We start from the raw sequence: 20,457 nt of genomic DNA on the forward strand, positions 1-20,457 counted from the left end.
TCCTTCAATCCCTGGAAGTACCACTGTGCCCCAGGCACGGTCACGGACACACCTGACCACAATCCAGAATCCTTACACAGAGTAAGGGAAATAGGAACATTCACAGTAGTGGTAACTGAAGTAGTAGTAGCCTCCTCAATAGCATCATAGAGCGTAGAAGCAGACTCCTCCATAGAAGGCAAAGGGACCAGCAACACATCCTGGTCACTAGTTGACGAAGAAAGAATCCGAGGCGAAGCAATAAGAGAAAAATCCCCCTCAGAAGCTGTGAGCAAAGATAGCCCACTGTCTTCCTCAAAAACATTACCAGAGAAATCATCCTAGGAAGGAGAAGTATGCACAGAAACTAAAGGCAGGGCAATAGGAGAAACAAACTCCTCAAATTCAATGAGCAAAACTTGCCCACCATCCTTCGCTGCAGGAAGATCTCCAAAAGAAGTATCCACAAGATCACTGGCTGCATAGCACCCAGAAGCAAAAACCATCTACCGATCACTGGCATCACCATATAGGTCACAAAGCAACTACCACACATAGAAAGTAGAAGCATCATCAGGAGCATAGATGAAGTGTCGAAGAACCGAATCCTGACAATTCAGAAGGAGAAAGCCATAGATCTGTCCGTCAGTCTTCCTCCACCGACACGCATCCTCCGCAGAGGCAAGGTCCGGCAAACACCGATTCTTGTACAAGAGAAACTCCATCAAACCATACTCCCTAAGAATAGAAGTAACCTGCAACATCCATGACTGAAAGTTACCACCATCCAACTTGTCTGCCTCATCTAAGAAATAACAAGAGAGTGGTACGGGAGCCAAATCTGAAGCTGTCATCGTTGATCCAATCAATAGGACCAACCCTCATAAGATAAAACTGTCCAAATCAAAAAACACTGATATAGGGCCCTTCCTCCCACCAAAACGCAGCCCTAAGAGGCTGGACAGCACCCGAAAATCCTCGGGTAGCAAAAAACGTAGAAGCTTCTGTCGATTGTACCTCCAACCTTGAGGTCACCACAAGAGGGAAGCAAAAAATGCAATTTTGATATAGAGAGGAAAGGCAGCCATAAGGCCTGGGAATATGCTGTAAGAGGGTGCAAGAGGGAAAGGCATCAACAAGGACTGTAGCTTGGGCTCTCCTCAAGAAAAAAACGCACAATCTCAGAAGAAGAAGTGTCCTCCACAGGTACCAAGAGTGCCACCAAAGCCCGAAACACCACAAACCCCCTCTACAAAAGGGAATGACCACCAGAGAGGAAAACGCAGCCAGAAAAGGGCTGCTGTCCTGAAAAAACAGGCTGCCTATGTCAAAACTCCACGTGGAATGAAACGCTGATCAGATAATTACCTGATGGCTACAAGCGATGAAGCCAATCTGAAGAGGAAGTGACCAGCCGACGCTGTCCAGAAAGCGCAGCAACAAAGAGGCTGCAAATCTGAGAAAAAACCCAGAGGAGAGGGTGCTGAATCTGGGGCAGCAAAGGAGTTGCTGAACCGGGAGCTCTGATACCATGAAAGAGTGCACAGGGCAGAAGCAAAGGGGCACTAGAGTGTGCTGAATAGAGAGTGCAAGAGAGAGAGAGATATGGAGTAACTATGCTGGATATACTGAAGCAAAACAGTCCCAAGCAAGAGACACAGATAGTCTCATAAGTGAGGGAGCAAAATATGTACAAGACTGAATGCAAAGTGAGGCCAGCCCCACCTATTTATAGGTGAGTAGTGCCGGCCGACTGGCGCTGAATATGCTGGCCGACTGGAGCAGATGAGCTGGCCAACTGGCTGGGAAAAATCAAAAAAAAATATGGAAAAAAGGGGTGGCCAGCCCACAATCAAGGGCCATACAAAAGGGACCAAAAGGACACTAGAAATGGGCAGAAACTGGGGATGAATGTGCTAACAGATGGTACTTTGGACAAGTACAAAGCCCGCCTTGTTGCTCGAGGATATGCTCAGAAGGCAGGTGAAGACTTTGATGAGACATTTGCTCCTACAGCCAGGTATACCACCATCAGGATTGTTTTGGCTCTGGTTGCACACTTCAGATGGCCTGTGTTCCAGATGGATGTCAAATCCGCTTTTCTAAATGGAGATTTAGAGGAGGAAATTTATGTTGAGCAGCCTCCTGGTTTTGTGATTCAAGGACAAGACGCCCATGTGTATCTTCTGCAAAAGGCTCTTTATGGTCTCAAACAGGCACCCCGTGCTGAGTATCAAAAGATTGATGCCTTCTTGTTATCTCTTGGTTTTGAGAGGGCATATGCTGACAGCAATCTCTATGTGCTTCTTTCTGATGGAGATATTTGTGTCATTGTTTTGTATGTTGATGACCTCATTCTTTCTGGCTGAGATACTGGGTTGGTCACACAGGTTCAATCCAAGCTTTCAGAGACATTTGAGATAACTGATCTTGGCCTTCTACATTATTTTCTTGGGCTAGAGGTTTGGCAGAAAGATGAGTGTATCTTCATTTCTCAGCAGAAGTATGTGAGGAAGCTGCTATCACTTTATAGGTTGTTAGATTGCACACCTCTCTCTGTCCCATGGATCCCAATGCCAAGTTATCCAAGGAGAATGATACAACCTTGGTGGATTCCACAGAGTACCGGTAGATTGTTGGCTCATTGCTTTACCTTGCCAACACCCGTCCAGACATCTCCTATGCTATGAGTGTCCTCATCCAATTCTCATCAGCCGCTCAAAGGTCTCATTGGCAGGCAGCTTTGAGAGTTCTTCGATATCTTTGAGGTACTTCAGATTATAGCATCACCTACTCTTATGGTGCTGATTTGGTTGGTGAAACCGACCTTCAGAAATCTGACGGGCGTTGAAACACTCGCACACAAAACACTTCATCACCCATGGGGACCTGGAAAAGGAAACAAACAGGGGGAGCTAGAGTGCTCCTGCAAATAGTACAATGACACCGATTGGCCCCAAAACGCAGTGGCGCCCCTTGCGGTATTTCTTTACTTGATCAAATTTGAGTACAAAGTACAACTTGTAGAATCCTCTACCAATAGGATCCCTTATAGTTTCACCGAGGACTTCCAAAAGAGAACTCTCGTTATTACAGCAAAGCATTCCATAGAGAAGGCACACCTGTACAACACCTCCCTGCTTGAAAAGGTCTTCTCCATCTCTACCATGGATCCCTCAAACCCTTTCCCATACAACAGTAGGACTGTACCAAACCATATGTCCTTCCCTATAGTCACAGCTTGCATGTAACCTCGAGAAATTTCAACCTATTCACATGAATCCAAAGACATGTTTTCCACATGAAACCAAAAACCTGTATCCGATAAACCAAAGTCCTATATCCCATAAACCATAGGCCTGTTTCCTTGATACCAAGGCAATTTCAAGGAAACGTGTTCCCGAGAATTGCAGGAGGGAACTTCTGAAGCTTCCTTCAAAACTACAAGTACAAAATAGAAAAGAAAGGAAAAAGAGTCCTCTTTAGGACAACAAGTGGAGAAGTAGGAGTAGTTGCCATTAATGCAACAAATGACTCAACAATGGAGAGTAGGCCAAGGCGATGACCAAGTTGGGCAACCCCATTTTTACCCCAAGAGAGAACTAGTATAGTGCCCGATTTGTCGAGCAAACCACACTAGTACAGAGTGTCCACATTTGACACCCCAACCCACTCTCTACTATGCTTATTGCCAAAGATGGGGCAATCATGAGACCTCCAACTATTCTCACCAAAGAGATCCTCAAGTAAAGGCTTTACCAAAAGCCTTGCCACACCAAACCTGAGACAACCGATGGCCTTCTCGAAAAACCAATGTCCTGTTTCCATGACAGATATACCATCCAATCATGGTTGCCAAAACCTAGAGAGAGAAAGATAGAAGACGTGTCAAGCAATCCCTGAGTACACATAAGTCCATGACGAAGAGTAACAACACATCTCTTCCAAGAACATCATCCTGTGCATCTTAGCTTGATCCTCTGTATCCCAATCTCGTAAACAGGGCCTTCGAGGACTATGTGGTGGAGGTGTCGATGATCTAGTAGACGTCGAGAGCGACCATGGAGGTCTTGGTGGTGCCGAACTGGGCCTAGATGATAACATCATGGTTCTAGATGATGGGACGGTTAGCGCGCTACTGAATGGCCGAGGGCCTCTCGAAGCCGTAGGCGAAGATGCCCTGCCTCTGCCACCACCTGAGACCATTGCTCCGCCTGCACCACCACCACAAACCATCACTCTGCCTGGCTACTTTCACACAGGCAACCGCCACGTGCATGTGGATTGCTCAACTCTGTCGAAGGTCACCCGCCTGGCTGCTTCCACATACGCAGCCCGCCTGTCTGTTGTCCACCTGCTTGTTGTCCAGAGAGAAACACAGGGTCGTAACAGTTGGCTTCACAAATTCTGATTGGGCAAGCTGTATTGATACTCGGAGGTCTACATCCCTTCATGCTTGGTTCTGGATTGGTTTCTTGGAAGTCTCAAAAGCAAAGGGCTGTTTTTGCTTCTTCCACCGAGGCTGAGTATAAATCCTACCTTCTCTCCTCCACTAAGGCACTTCGGATTCATCAAATTCTGGAGCATTTGTACTGTACCGATACTTCCCCAGTTACTATCTTCTCGGATTCTCAAAGTGCTATTGCTCTAGCTCAGAATCCTATGATACGGGGACGATCCAAACATATTGAAGTACATTATCATTTTGTACGTGACTGGATCGAGTTGGGACTTCTTCGATTGGCCTACTGTTCTACCAAGGACAATGTGGCTGATCTCTTCACCAAACCACTTCTGAGAGCTACTATGGAGGTGTTACTTCAATGTGTTGGTATTGGACCGCCCCTCTGGCGCTGAAGAGGAGGTGTTGGATTATATCATCTCCAGATGGTCTACATCACCATTTTCATGCTTGTATTGGCCATTTATGAGGCCCTGCATTGGCATATCTTAGCAAATATTATTCAGCATTTTTCTACCATTTTTTAGGTATTTTCCAGCATTTATGTAGCATTTTATGCTACTGTGCTGCTATCGGCTTGCTACAACTGGCCGACCAGCATATGGGGGAGTATACAAGGACTGACTCCCCTTTCCCCCAATTCATCTCATTTTTCAACATTCACTTGAGGTCATTAGTGTAGTAGCTGCTACTACTTCTTACCGTTGTACAGCACCTACGGGCTTCCCTCATGCTCAGTTTTCAGCAACAATAAACATCAGTTTCCAACATTTACAAGTCTTGTACCTAGGCCTACATCTGTGTTTTCTATTTGCTTCACTTTCTTTCATGGCCTTGAGCGATAGTCTGAGCGGTTTCCCTCGGGAGCCAAATAGCTCAGCACAATTTTCAATGAAACCAGACAGGACGATCCATGAATAGGAAGATCCTTACTTGTGCACTACATACTGGTGTATGTTTAAATTTCTTTGGTAAAGCCCATAAATACACTGAGATGCACAAATTCTAACACCCTCGTTGCAGCTCATAGTGTGCAAGAGTCTGAAGAAGATAAGTTGACGAAGATGCAACCATGGACCCTCCAACACCACAAATACTAGAATCACCTCAGAGAGAGCACCAGCCAACCTATTTCCTCGAAACAAAATGCCACCACGAACAACAAGAAACTTTGCTTAGCTACGAATTTCCACACAAGTGTACAGTGAACTCCAAGAATGGATGATGAGCTGCTGGATGATACAATGCTAAGCAAGCAGTGAAGAATGAGGGAGGCAAGCCAGCTATATATATGCCCATATGTAAGCAGCTGACTAGGGAATAAATCCTACACGACTGGGGAAAATACTCAAGACTCCATAAAATGGGGAATAATATGGGAAAACATATATGAGGGGTGACCAGCCCCTCTAGCTAACATGGTCAGCCCTAGAGGCTAAAATAGGACACCAAACAGGAAGCCAGCAAGAAGGGGATGATGTCTAACACTCCCTCTAAGCACCAGATGCTGAGTGAACTCCAAGAAGCCAGAGACGCCATCCTCGATCAAAGATGAAAGACTGCAGAAACAGGTACCAAGAAAGCTCCACAAGCAATCTCCTCAGCAACTCAGTTACAAAAGCAACACAGCAAGCTGCCAAGTAAACCGCTCCTCTGGAAGAAAACAACCAAGTAGGCTGCGACGTGCTGCTCCAAATAATGGTTCCAAACCCAAGTGTAAGAACACTCCCCGCAGTCGAATGTCGTGTATCCAGCCTGGAGAAGGTATGAAAAACCTCATAACCAACCAAGATCAGATCTTGTAGATAATCAATCCTCAGAGAAGCAAACTGCTCCTCACTGGAACCCTCAAAAGAAAGAGTCAATTTGCTCCAACTCTGTACCAAGAGTAGCCAAATGTTGTACAAAAAGCATCCTCTGAAAAGGTCGGCATCGCAAGATGTAAAGACTCTGTAGAAAAGATGGGGTCCATCTGCTCAAACTCCGTACCATGAGTTGCCCAAAGCTATACATAAGCACACTCCACTGAGGTGGGCATCGCCAGATGAAAGGACTCCACATCCCCCTCTGAAAAAAAAAGTCGTCAGACTGGTACAAGCCCAACCTGATTCTGATCCAAATCCAAAAAACTCTGGAAGTACCACTGTGCCCCAGGCATGGTTAGCAACCACAAATCCGAAGCATCCCACCAGGTCCAAAAAACCATCCTCCAAAACAACAAGCCTGCAGAACTGGAAGGGGGAGGGGCAACCTCAGAAGCATCACAAAGAGAGGCAGAGGCAGACTCCTCACTATGAGGAAGGGAAGCAGGAATATAAACTGCAGTGGTAACAAAGTTCTCAAAAGCATCACTGAGAGCAAAAGACTGTTCCAAAAGTAGAATCAGATCCCAAGAATTAGCAACAAATAAATGATCCATGTGAAAGGATCACACCTCACAGGCAAAACACCCTCCTTGTTCTGCAAACACTGCAAAGAACACAGACTCGGACAAAATAAACTCTGCTCAGGATCTTTGAAAAGATCACTACTCTCCTCCAAAATCTGTAAACTCCTGTCACAAAAGAAAGTCTCCACAGATCAAAACAGCTCCCGGAACTGATCCTCAAGTGAAGTAGCTGGAGATGGGCCCCCTCTGAGTGTAAAAAACTCCTTTGGGAAGAAAAAAACGCAGCCAAAACACTGCTGTCCAAAAAAAAACAGCACTCCACCACCAACAGAAGGCAAGGAACATGAAGAAACCAAGTAGGCCAGGAACAAAACACAGATATAGATGCTCCAAAATCAGCAAAATGCTGACTGAAATCAGAAATTTAGATCCTCCTCAAGTAACAAACTACCTCCAAAGCCACAATCCAAACAAGAAACCCCCTCTGCAAGTGATCTGAGTCCACTGGAGAAGAAAACACAGCCAAGCAAGGACTACAAACCTGAAAATTCAGGTCAACCAATGACCACACCTCCTATGAGGAAAAACGCTCAAGAGAAGGTACCTTATGGTCCAACAGATGAAGCCCAGATGAAGGTAGAGCTACCAACAAGATCAGTGCAGAAAAACGCAGCAACTATGGCTGCAAATCTATAAACGCAGAGGTATTCAGGGCAATAGAAAGGGCTGAATCTGGAAACGCAGAAGAAATAGAGTACCACCAATCCTCAGATCAGCAAACAGCATCAGAAAACCTGTAGGAGAAGAAAACGCAGCACATGTATAGCTGCTATCCTGCACAGAACACGCCGCCTGCACTACAGGGGTAGATGAATCTGAGAACTGCTGCAAAACTGCTGTAGACAGCCACCTGTAGAAAAACGCAGCAAACTATGTGCTACTGCCCTGAAAACAATGCAGAAAAAAACAGGTGTGAAGGAAGTCTCAGAAGGTCAAACCGGCTATGGATGACCACAGGCTGCTGAGAAGAAACGCCTAGAAGAGGCAGGCGACCAACAACACTTCTGAGAAAAAAAAACGCAAATCTATCCACCTTGCTGAAAACGCAAAAACGCAGGAGGGAGAGGACGGAGCATCCAACACTGAAGATCACCGGCCCTCTGATACCATGATAGAATGTGCAGCGGAAGAAGGGAAAGTGGAAACACAGGAGAGAGAGTGAGAGAGAGAGATGGAGAGGAAACATAGGTGAGAACCTGCTCTCAATATCATCATCAAAAGGAATACATGTCCCGAGCAAGAGGGGAAAAAACCTCGTATGTGAGGGACGGCAGCAAACAATGCTAAGCAAGCAGTGAAGAATGAAAGAGGCAAGCTAGCTACATATGCCCATATGTAGGCAGCCGACTAGGGAATAAATCCTTCACGACTGGGGAAAATACCCAAGACTCCATAAAATGGGGAATAATATGGGAAAACATATGTGAGGGGTGACCAGCCCCTCTAGCTAACATGGTCAGGCCTAGAGGCTAAAATAGGACACCGAATAGGAAGCCAGCAAGAAGGGGATGATGTCTAACACTGGACACACCGCGCCCATAATCCCCAACAGTGGACAAAAACAAATCATGTCCCAAAAGCCTCGAACAATGAACTCGGAACAAATCCAGTTCATAATTTCTGCTACACCAACGATAACCATGTCCTGCCAGATGTCTAATGCTTGGAACTCCCAATCACGGTTCCCATGCACCAATAAGTGGAGCTGCAATCAACCCCCTCTCCTGCAATCAACCCCCTCTCCTGCCCACAAGCCTCCTTTGGCTAAAAGCGCATGGGGGGAACTCCATGTATACTAGAGAAGTATACCATCTTGGTCCTCCCAAGCCGGAAGCGCCTTGGGAGCCCTAGATGTGTTACTAGAGTAATCTGTATCGTGTCTTTGCCCTTTTTCTGAGGTGAAGACTTGCCCTTGGTCTTGTCCTTCTTCTTGGACAAACAATCCTTGGACAGATGTCCTCTCTTCCCACAAGAGAAGCAACGACTCCGACCTTTCTTCTGAATTGTGGAAAGAGCCTGAACAGATCTGTGGAGAGACACCTTCATCTTACCCTGTGAGACTAGAACCAACTCTTCCTCCAAGAGTAAGGAGCTAAGATCATCAAAATCCAACTGAGTGGTTGTGACCTCGTGCCTCAAAGATCGACAAATCATATCATACTCCGGAGAAAGCTTGGTGAGGATAAGTGCAGCCAGCTGAGCAGAGGACAAAGCAACACCCATAGCCAGTAACTGGTCATGGATAACCTTGGCCTTCAAGAGGAACGACTGCATGGAGCTGCCTATAGGAAATAACAAACCATAGAGTTGCCCTTGCAAAGTAACTGCCCTCATTGACGAATCTCGAGCAAAGAGATCCTCCAATTTAGACCATACCTGATGCGCACTGGTGAGAGTTTGCAAGGCCGATGAGACCTCCTCTGTGATGGTCCGCACAAGCACTGAATGCGCCTTTGAATCGCGACTCTCCCAATCTCGTAATTTTGCAAGGAATTCATCCTCTCGATCCTGAGTCCACCTCCTAGAGTTCTGAGGACGCTCGGGCTTCTTCTCACTGCCCTGAACAATCTCCCACAAACCCTTGTGGATGAACCAGATCCGCATTTGCAGCTTCCAATGCACATGGTTGGGTCCGTTCAACTTGTCATCCTTGTTTGTACAAGGGGGAGCCGTATCCACAGCAACAAAGAACACAAATCTCAGCACTTCAAAAACTCCTCTCAAGTGCTTTCCAACAAAGCCAGGCACTAGGGTCCAAGACCAATCAGCCCCCTCTCAAATCTCGGAGAGAAAGAACCTAGACTGCAGCAAAACAATCCTAGAACCACCAGGAACCTCCTATCGGAAGGGTAGGGACTCGTGGAGGAGAAAGAAGATGTAGAGCCACTTGTCTGGCAACACCACATGCAAGAAAACCCACCAACAACTAATGCCAGAGCAGAATTTGCAGCCGCAATGCCACACCTTGCTGTTGTAGAACAAAACGCAGCCTTGAGGACTGGCCGACAACAAGAAGATGGCTGGACCAGAAAACGCAGTAGGGTATACATAAAAACGCAGCAACTGTTATCACTGATCAGCAGCGCAGAGAAGCTATGGAAGAAAAAACGCAAGGCAAAGAAGGATGGCGAGCAGATTGCAAAAGTATAGTGCAACCTCAACCGAAGCGAATGATACCATGTTGGAGAAAGCACAGGCAAAAGCATAAACTGAACAAGAGAGAGAGTTGAGAGCGCTTGTGGACAAGATCACCTTTTATAATAGCGAACAACTTTACAATGGCAATAGCCAGCAAAAGTGTTGAACAAAGAAGGAGATGGCGAGAAGATTGGAGAAGTGTGGAGCAGCCTGAACCTAAGAGAATGATACCATGTTGGAGAAATTAGAATGCACAGGTGGAAGCATAAATTGAACAAGAGAGAGAGTAGAGAGAGCCTCTGGACAGGATCACCTTAGCAAATAGCTTTACAATGGCAATAGCCATCAGAAGTGTTGAACAATGTGCAAGGGATTGGATGACCTCAAGTGAATATGTGAGACCCTTTTATAGTGAAGGGAGTGAGCTGGCCGACTACTCACGAGTTCCAAAAAATAGGAGAAATAGCTAAAATACCCAAAATAGGTAAAGCCCATAAATACACTGAGATGCAGAAATTCTAATAGTTGCATCACTCCAAACCGTCCACCCCAGAGAATGGCACGATGATCTTCTCCTTCCCACTGAGTGCAGCATAGGGGATGGATTGGAGCATGGAGACGGTGTCTACTGCAATTCAGGGGCAGGCAATAGAGCTCTCGCACCATTTGCACGACCTGTGCATAGTTACCACGGAACGGGAACGTTCCGGGAACGTCGAATGCTAGAACGGGAGCGGGAACGGGAACGGGAGCGGATCGGGAACGTCGCGGAACGCCACGTCATATGACATGTCAGCATATGACACAAAAAAATGTAACTTTTTGTATACGGATAGCCAAATATGCTTCCTAATATTTGCTCCCCCAAGACATGAACATACATTTCTGCAAGCAATTTCTGAGAGCGCTTGTGGACAAGATCACCTTTTATAATAGCGAACAACTTTACAATGGCAATAGCCAGCAAAAGTGTTGAACAAAGAAGGAGATGGCGAGAAGATTGGAGAAGTGTGGAGCAGCCTGAACCTAAGAGAATGATACCATGTTGGAGAAATTAGAATGCACAGGTGGAAGCATAAATTGAACAAGAGAGAGAGTAGAGAGAGCCTCTGGACAGGATCACCTTAGCAAATAGCTTTACAATGGCAATAGCCATCAGAAGTGTTGAACAATGTGCAAGGGATTGGATGACCTCAAGTGAATATGTGAGACCCTTTTATAGTGAAGGGAGTGAGCTGGCCGACTACTCACGAGTTCCAAAAAATAGGAGAAATAGCTAAAATACCCAAAATAGGTAAAGCCCATAAATACACTGAGATGCAGAAATTCTAATAGTTGCATCACTCCAAACCGTCCACCCCAGAGAATGGCACGATGATCTTCTCCTTCCCACTGAGTGCAGCATAGGGGATGGATTGGAGCATGGAGACGGTGTCTACTGCAATTCAGGGGCAGGCAATAGAGCTCTCGCACCATTTGCACGACCTGTGCATAGTTACCACGGAACGGGAACGTTCCGGGAACGTCGAATGCTAGAACGGGAGCGGGAACGGGAACGGGAGCGGATCGGGAACGTCGCGGAACGCCACGTCATATGACATGTCAGCATATGACACAAAAAAATGTAACTTTTTGTATACGGATAGCCAAATATGCTTCCTAATATTTGCTCCCCCAAGACATGAACATACATTTCTGCAAGCAATTTCTGAGAGCGCTTGTGGACAAGATCACCTTTTATAATAGCGAACAACTTTACAATGGCAATAGCCAGCAAAAGTGTTGAACAAAGAAGGAGATGGCGAGAAGATTGGAGAAGTGTGGAGCAGCCTGAACCTAAGAGAATGATACCATGTTGGAGAAATTAGAATGCACAGGTGGAAGCATAAATTGAACAAGAGAGAGAGTAGAGAGAGCCTCTGGACAGGATCACCTTAGCAAATAGCTTTACAATGGCAATAGCCATCAGAAGTGTTGAACAATGTGCAAGGGATTGGATGACCTCAAGTGAATATGTGAGACCCTTTTATAGTGAAGGGAGTGAGCTGGCCGACTACTCACGAGTTCCAAAAAATAGGAGAAATAGCTAAAATACCCAAAATAGGTAAAGCCCATAAATACACTGAGATGCAGAAATTCTAATAGTTGCATCACTCCAAACCGTCCACCCCAGAGAATGGCACGATGATCTTCTCCTTCCCACTGAGTGCAGCATAGGGGATGGATTGGAGCATGGAGACGGTGTCTACTGCAATTCAGGGGCAGGCAATAGAGCTCTTGCACCATTTGCATGACCTGTGCATAGTTACCACGGAACGGGAACGTTCCGGGAACGTCGGATGCTAGAACGGGAGCGGGAACGGGAACGGGAGCGGATCGGGAACGTCGCGGAACGCCACGTCATATGACATGTCAGCATATGACACAAAAAAATGTAACTTTTTGTATACGGATAGCCAAATATGCTTCCTAATATTTGCTCCCCCAAGACATGAACATACATTTCTGCAAGCAAAACACACCCCCCCCCCCACCAACACAAAAAAAAAAAAAAAAAAAAAAAAAAAATATGCGGAACGTTCCGGCGTTCCGGGAACGTGCCTTCGCCCGGAACGACGTTCCGGCGTTCCAGGAAGGCGGAACGACGTTCCGTGGTAACTATGGACCTGTGTATCACTGATGTGCTTACTCATCTCTAGCCCTTGACTCGAATGCCGTTGAATGGCTCGGGCCACAAAGATCAGGAAGGGGAGATGGTTTCCTCCAACTTGGAGATGTTGCTTTTTGTGTTTCTTCATGTTTCAATGGCAGTACCCCTTCCCACCTCCTACAGATACTTGCATTGTGACACGTGGAATCCAGAGTATGGATAGGGCTCGAATAGAGTGGCTACACATGGAAACTAGAATTCGTGCCCATCTCGCGCGGCTCCGCCCCCGGACCAACAGTGACTACTTAGAGAGGAGCTTCATAGAGCAGTAGTTGGTGGACCCATTGACATTCTCTTCCTTCAGGAGCACCATCTTTCAGAGGGACATACCTGCCGCCACAGGAAGATCTTGCGAGGCAAGAGTCATAATTTCTGGTTCCATTCTTTTGGAACCTCCAAAACTCAGGGTGGAATATGCATTTCCGTCAGTGAGCAGCCATTGCTGTGGGTGGTTGACTTAGGCACCATTGTCACTGGACGAGCTCAGTGGGTGACCATTAGGATTGCAAAGGACTGTGTGGGCTTCCTAAATGTATAATTTTAGGACTACGCTGCTTTTTGGGGTGTTTGCTTGCTTTTTTGGGGTACAACCTCATAAAAGCCTGAATGCTTGAAGCGTGGGCTTTAAGTCCACCTCTGTGAATTGTGCCTACACTTAGCACTATAAGCTAAAGCTTAAGTGCTCTACCCATTCAAAGCAACTATCTTTAACCTTCTGTACTCATGGTGTGCAATCCAAGCCCACACGTGTGTGCTTATAGGGTGGACAGTTTGTAGAAACCTTAGGCTTCTAGTATCTTGATGGGGATCCATCGAGGCTCAACGTTTGGGTAGAAGTATGTGGTATGGGGCTCTCACTTGGCAGATCTCTGCTCACAATTGGCCTTTGGAAGTAGCTTTTAATGCTAAAAAAGGGGAGAAAAAAGCTGAAAGCTCAGTGCCCAATTATTTTGGGGCTATACTTGCTTTTTTGGGTGTTCGCTTGCTTTTTTGGGGTACAACCTCATAAAAGCCTAAATGCTTGAAGCGTGGGCTGAAAGTCGACCTCTGTGAATTGTGCCTACACTAAAAGCTGAAGCTTAAGTGCTTTACCTGTAACTAATAGGGAGCTAGGAACAGTAGACCAATACTTCAAATACCAGACAGAGCATGAAAACACAGTGGAATAACCATAAACAATATAATAACACCGCACTAAGCCGGAATGGCCGCCCCCCATAGGAACTTCTTTATTGAGAGCTATACGGCCAACGCTGAAAAAGAGAGAGGAGAGCTGCAGTCGGCCAAATCAGCTACAAGCGCATGATGATAATAACAGCCCCCCTGCCTTGCTTTAATAGAGTCGACCAGCTCTATAATAGCTGTGCTTTTCCTTTCTACCCAAAATAGCTAAACTTGCCCAAAAATATCAACTTTATGCTTTTCCCAAGCTTGTAGCCCAAGTTTGCTCTAGGCGCCTCCTTTTGTCCACCTGTCCATGCCCAAAATAATAATATGTCCAGCCAGATTTTAATAATGTGAAAACACACTAACTTATAAACCTTATAAGTCACTTTGATGAATAAAATCCCATGTTGCTCATGTACTGTAGCCGTCTTTCAAGCCAAACTTTGCCAGTAAATGCTCCATCTTTCTTTTGTGGAAAATCCCCGTTCACACCTTGGCTCCAATCAGTGTGTGAAACACTGGTCAAGACTGGTGAAGGGACCAAATGGTGACATCCCCTCCGTCTTATAAAGCAATTGCCCACAACTATATAACCATGATACCACTGAAATATTCTTCAAATAAAGTAGATGCACTACCAATTTATAATATTTCATAATCCATGCATTAAAGTCATAAATCCAGATCCACGATCCGAAGTCAGATACAAGCTCAAGAGAGAACCGTATCAAGAAAGAAACTTTATCCATATCCCGAGTCAACAACTCTAATAATAACCAGACACAAGCACAAGAGCCAACTATGTCTCAAGTATCCATAATTCCATAAGCCGAGTCAACAACTCTCATATTAACCAGACACAGGCACAAGAGCCAACTCTGTCCCAAATATCCATAAATCCATAAGTAGCTTTAAGTACCTGCAAAAAGAAAATAACCAGAATACATAGCCACAAAACATCTTGCCATGCCGTTGGAGTGCATAAGAGCACCACTCCTATAATCCATACACATGCCCAAGCCAAACATGCTTCGCATGTCCATATGGCTCACCATGGTAACGACCCTTCCATGAAACCAGGGTTTCCTCTTCCACGAGACCTCACTCACCAGGGTTACCACCCTTCCATGAGTTCATGAAACACTCACCAAGGTTACCACCCTTCCATGAGTTCACAAAATAGCTCACCAGGACTACCACCCTTCCATGAATGAATCCATCTCCACAGTTGGCGTAGACACTGTCTCCTGCCAGCAAGATGTTATATCACATGCCCTTCATAGATGTAAGTCCCAAGCCAACAAGGCGTCATGTCCACTCTACCACATGCACTTCGTGTTGGTACTTAGAGCATACACTATGGTTATCGTTGACTTGGTGATTGTTGGGCTTTATATACAGTTATGTGGCTCCCTTTACTGGGATGGAGTATGTTTTTCTCGCTCCTTGTTCTATGAGATGAACTGGATTTATGGAATTTATCGATATCTTATGAAGGAGTACCAACACGGAGTGTAGTGAACTTGAAATCCTCGAGCAAAGATATGCCAAAAACTTAGTCCATAGTGCTTGGTCATGTCCGTATGAAAAACAAAAACAGTTCAAGCCAAACAACACACAATTCTCCTCATTCAGGCATGCAAGGGTTAAGTGTCCAAAAACATTTACAATGAATTGCAAAAAGCAGCAACTTTGAAAAACTCAAGTATACGTAGCTTTTTCTTTGCCAGGTTCATCGAGAAGCCAAAAGAAATATCTTTTCAACATACACATAAGATATCTTGAGAGGTAGCTCCATATAGCTTGCTCATAAACTTGATTTATAATCCATATGGAAAGAGTGCTGAACATGGGCACATAAAGCCAACTCCATACTTCGAGGATAAAATCTATGAATCCATAACCAAGCTATCTATTGCTCATGACTGCTTCCACAAGCTCAATGGCAAAATTGTTGATCATTGTAGTCCCCACTTCTGATCTTTTCTCTTCCTCATTGTTGGAAGAAAGCCTCTTGATTCAACATCTTCAACATGTGAGCCTTCTCTCTAGAGGAAAGGGTGGGATCAATTGCTCTGAGAAAGACACAGCTGGGAACGGGACGTGCAAGCACTAGATGAACTCAAAAAATTCAAAGAACTTGATGACCTTGCTAATGGATTCAATGGAGTATGCCTTGGCGAACTTTGACCTCGGGGAATAAATTTCCCTTTTTGTCGATGGTGTGATGTGGCGAGCCATGGTCTGCTTCACAAGAGTGTCTCTCAATTGAGAGTCTTTAGAACAAGATGGTCTAAATAATGCTCTTTGTTGAGTGGAGCCTTTTGCTTGCTTCTCCGGAATTAGTAGTGTTGCTTGGACTTTAAGTTCATCAAAATTTTTGGCCTAATGGTAGATGTCATCTAGTGATGAATATGATTGCGGAGAAGCTCATTCTAATAATTTTGCGGAAGGCCAAACAAGTATAGCATGCAAACCAACACATGTGGCTCCTCAAAGGGCTTGCAACGGCTCACTAGGTCTTTAAACTCTTGGGAATAGTTGTCCAGCCTCTTCGTTCCCATCTCCAATTTAAACAACTGACGAAAGTTGTCTATCTTGTTAATAGAGACAAACTAGGTCTTAAACACATGCTGAAAATCAGCCCACATTGTTGGCTTCACGCAGAGGTCCTTCCACCGGCTGTCCCAAATACTGAGATAGTACCTGGGGCATCGAAGTCATGTGTACTTGAGTGCCGAGAGGTACCTCTATGGACTGCATGGTGGTATCGCTCACGAGGTCATAAACAGATGACATTGTCGTGGGCTGGCTAGCAAAAGCGTCCATATTCACCCCGGAAGTTGCTTGTTTTTCTGCCATGGAGTAGAAGATCTCAGTAACCATGCAGGGAATTAGAGAGTATAGAAGGTTAAAGATAGTCGCTTTGAATGGGTAGTGTCACCATTTGGTCCCTTCACTAGTCTTGACCAGTGTTGCTCTGGGTGAAGCTCTTAAATAGATATTAGAGGGTGAATGCCCCACTCTAGAAAGAGAGAACACTTTGGTGTCCCTTACAGCATAGGCTGGGTATGATGCTGATAAGACTGCCGGGGCTCTGCCAGTGATTGGCGCGGCTTGCACAAGTGTGCAATAGATTGTGACTGTGCAACAGCATTAGCAAAGGGGTAGTAGTAGGAGAAGCAACTAATATTAGAAGCGAAAGGAAGGGGGTGTTGGATCCGCACGTAAAGTATAGGGTTCTAAAAAGATTTCTCAGCTCCATGAAATCAGGCTAATCAACGTACAAGGAGACCGGGAACCATACATACCGTGTATACGATGACCCACTGCGACAGCCAGCAGGGCCTGAGTGGGATGAAAGGCCGCATGATGGGGCTGCTGCGTCGCCGCGCCCACATCCAAGTGGTGGGTGGTGATCCACTCCATGCCGCATACGCCTCTCTCTCGATCTCTCGATCCAAGCCGATCCGATCCCGCTGCGACGATGATACTACTGCTGCTCGCCTCTCTCTCGCTCTCCCCAGTTGCTCAATTACCAAGCGAGCGCTTTCGGACCCGCCCGCCCGGGGGAATTGCATTTCAACCCCTACCAAACGTGTGAACGCAAAATAAAAACAAAGAATATTTCCTTGTTTTACAATTACAGTTGGAGAATTATAAAAACACGGGTTTCTATTGGCAAAAATGCATGCTAGCTCTCTCTCTCTCTCTCAAAACACCGGGAATCTCTCTCCACATAAAAAACTCCATCATAATTACACTCATTGTGTATTCCTCCAATAATCTTCTAGAAATATATCGGAGCACGCCTTCTACATAGACACAGGTAGAGGTAGAGACATATCATCATCTAGAGGTCGAGGTGCATGCCAATTTGGAAAGAAAAATCATGGTCAACAACAACAATAAGATTCTAATGCACAAGCATGTGAAAGAGGCTACTCTAGAGGCAGGGGGAGCCAGAAAGGCCAGGTGGATGGCAAATAATCAGAGTGAAAATAGCACCTCTTACAGCAAACCAAGTCATATAGCAAAGGAGTACTATAAAAAGCAAAATGACATCAAAAGTATGAAGTTGCAAAATGGCATCAAGGGACCTATGCATATTCAAGCAAGCCGAAGATATGAGTGAGCAGCTTTATGTGATGTAGCATTGTTAACCACATTGGCTAACATTACTCCGAATACAATGCAACACTTTCAAGCCATATTTTTTGTATTGCGCGTAATACGCTTCATGTAAAATGATTATAGGAAATCTTTGAGCTTACGACTTGTGTAATGCCAGAAGATAGTCTAACACCGAGCTTACGACTTGTGTAATGCCGGTAATGTACAACTAGACTAGGAAATTACCCTAGTCTAACTTATTGGGCCCCAAGACATTATTTGGACAATTGGGTATTATACAAATGAGTCTTATATATAAGACATTTTGACTAATGAGAAAACACATAATCCCATTCTCACAATTGAATTCGAGTCTTCTTGCTCTTGTGATTGAAGTAGCTTGTATGGTTTCTCTTCTTCTTCTTTGTTGCATGCTTACTACGAGCTAGGCTTTACAAAAAGAAGAGGAGATAGTGTGAGGCAAGACAACACATCCACACTTGAATGCTTTAATGTTTACAAAGGTGGTAAATAGTCTTGTGGATATTGAATGGTCTGGCATATCTTCATTGGATATTCGTACTTGTATTTCCATTCTCACAGTTCTTCACCATCAAAACCCATCACCTATCATGGTCTTCCTTACACTCTTTGCCCATCGCAATGTCACCCCATGCCTTAGCTTCTCCATGACCAATGCTAAATTTTGAAGGCTTTAGTGAGCTTCAAAGCCCACATCTTCAAAAGAAACCCACCTTATCTCCCCAAGTGAATTTTGTTGAGTAATGGGTTTCATTTGAAGGCTAAAGTACCTTATGGGCCCTCAACTTTGAAGTCCAAGGCAAGGTTACAAATTTTAGGCTTATCCATGATCCCTACCATAACAACCATAGTGACCACTCACATATACACAAAGAGAGAGAGAGAGGAGATACTTGCAATTCATTTTGTACATAGAGGTAGCTTAAGATATCAACAACTAGACAATAAAAGATTAAAGTGTAAGTGAGTGATGGGATAAGGTCATGTGTGAAGCATGCTTAACTAATTTAATTGCTTTCATAAAGGCCAATTTTTTACATTATAGTGGGTTTTACATGCTTAAGCTTCCATCTAAGAAATAATAATCATCTTTCTCAACAATGAGGAAAAAAACCAATGCTGGCCTCTAATTGTGCCATGACTCATTTAAAAAGCATAAACCCTGTTTTTTGAAAAAAAGCATGGGCTTCAAAAATAAACATAGCTAGAAGCTCAATAAAGCTTTATTTGTTGCAATAATGTGTGTACTGCATGCTAGAAGCTTAATAAAGCTTCGTTGCCCTCTATCAAGTATATATTGATGCCTATAACATTTTTCTCCAAAACAAACGTGCAAAGAGCTCTAAATTTCCCTTTAGCATGCCTAAGGTTGAAAACTTATGTTAAGTCATTCTCTTATTTATGGTGTTTTTTATCTATGTCTTGGTCTTGTGAGCTTGCAGCCTCCTTCGTTCTTTTTTATCGAGCAATTACCTCAAGGCATGCCTTGCATTTTCATTGGCCTCCTTTTGTTTATCCTCCTATTTCTTGTCAAATCAATAGAGCATATCCTAGGTGAGAGGTCCATAGTAGCATTTCACTATGCATCCTTCCATTTAAGCTCCATCTAGGGTCTCTTTCTTTACTACACCTAAGCCATTATTGTGACAACTCAATAGTAGGGACCTTGGCCTTTATATTGAAGCTTTCATTTCTTAACATTCTACATTGCCTTGAGCTCTTTCGGATAACATAGCCTTCTTTTTTAAGAGCTTGATTCTCTCCATGACTTATGTTTTCTAATCTTGCAATTAGCCATTATTTTTTCCCAGCTCTTGATTGGCCATCTTTTTAAAGCACTCACTTAATCATTTAAGAGCTTTACATTATGTTGGAATGCTCTGGATTGCTCTTAGATAACCACATTTTCACTTTGGCAATGGGCAAGTGTCTCATCTTGATTCAAGACCACTTGCTTGCCCTTAACCCCACGGGCAAGATTGGCCAAATAGGGTACCAAGGAAGGGATGCAAAGTGGAGAAACCTCTGCAACTACAATTGTAGCTAGTGTTGACATCTAGAACAAACTACAGTACAATGTCATCAACAGTACAAGCTTCTTTTCAGATTGTTCTCCTGCTCTGCTCTGCTAAACATTCTTATATTAGGATCTCCTTTTTTACAATGGGTTGATATATAAACATATTATGGTTCGTATCTAATCCAAAAATATGTAAATATAAAAAATAAAAAGGTGCTTGCATGCACATGAAACAAAGGACGTCTTATTATGGTTCGTATCTAATCCAAAAATATGTAAATATAAAAAATAAAGGTGCTTGCATGCACATGAAACAAAGGACGTCTTATTATTGCAAAATGAAGAACCTTTTCAAAACTATAATACAATGTCATCAA

The 20,457-nt window shown here is 44.5% G+C and overlaps 1 protein-coding gene across 1 annotated transcript in view; it reads right to left on the reverse strand.

Annotated features, from left to right (window-relative positions):
- The window catches only part of LOC147634713 (Transducin/WD40 repeat-like superfamily protein), a 159,406-nt gene extending 141,946 nt beyond the window's left edge, over positions 1-17,460 (reverse strand). Inside the window, exon 1 of the mRNA XM_086803867.1 lies at positions 17,217-17,460. Coding sequence (XP_086659993.1) covers positions 17,217-17,334 — 118 coding nt within the window. The 5' untranslated portion in view covers positions 17,335-17,460. The remainder of the gene's footprint in view (positions 1-17,216) is intronic.
- Between the last annotated feature and the right edge of the window lie 2,997 nt (positions 17,461-20,457).

This window comes from Cibotium barometz, chromosome 10, assembly GCF_041138505.1.
Source record: "Cibotium barometz isolate CiBa-2024 chromosome 10, ASM4113850v1, whole genome shotgun sequence".
In the NCBI taxonomy this organism is placed as follows: Eukaryota; Viridiplantae; Streptophyta; class Polypodiopsida; order Cyatheales; family Cibotiaceae; genus Cibotium; species Cibotium barometz.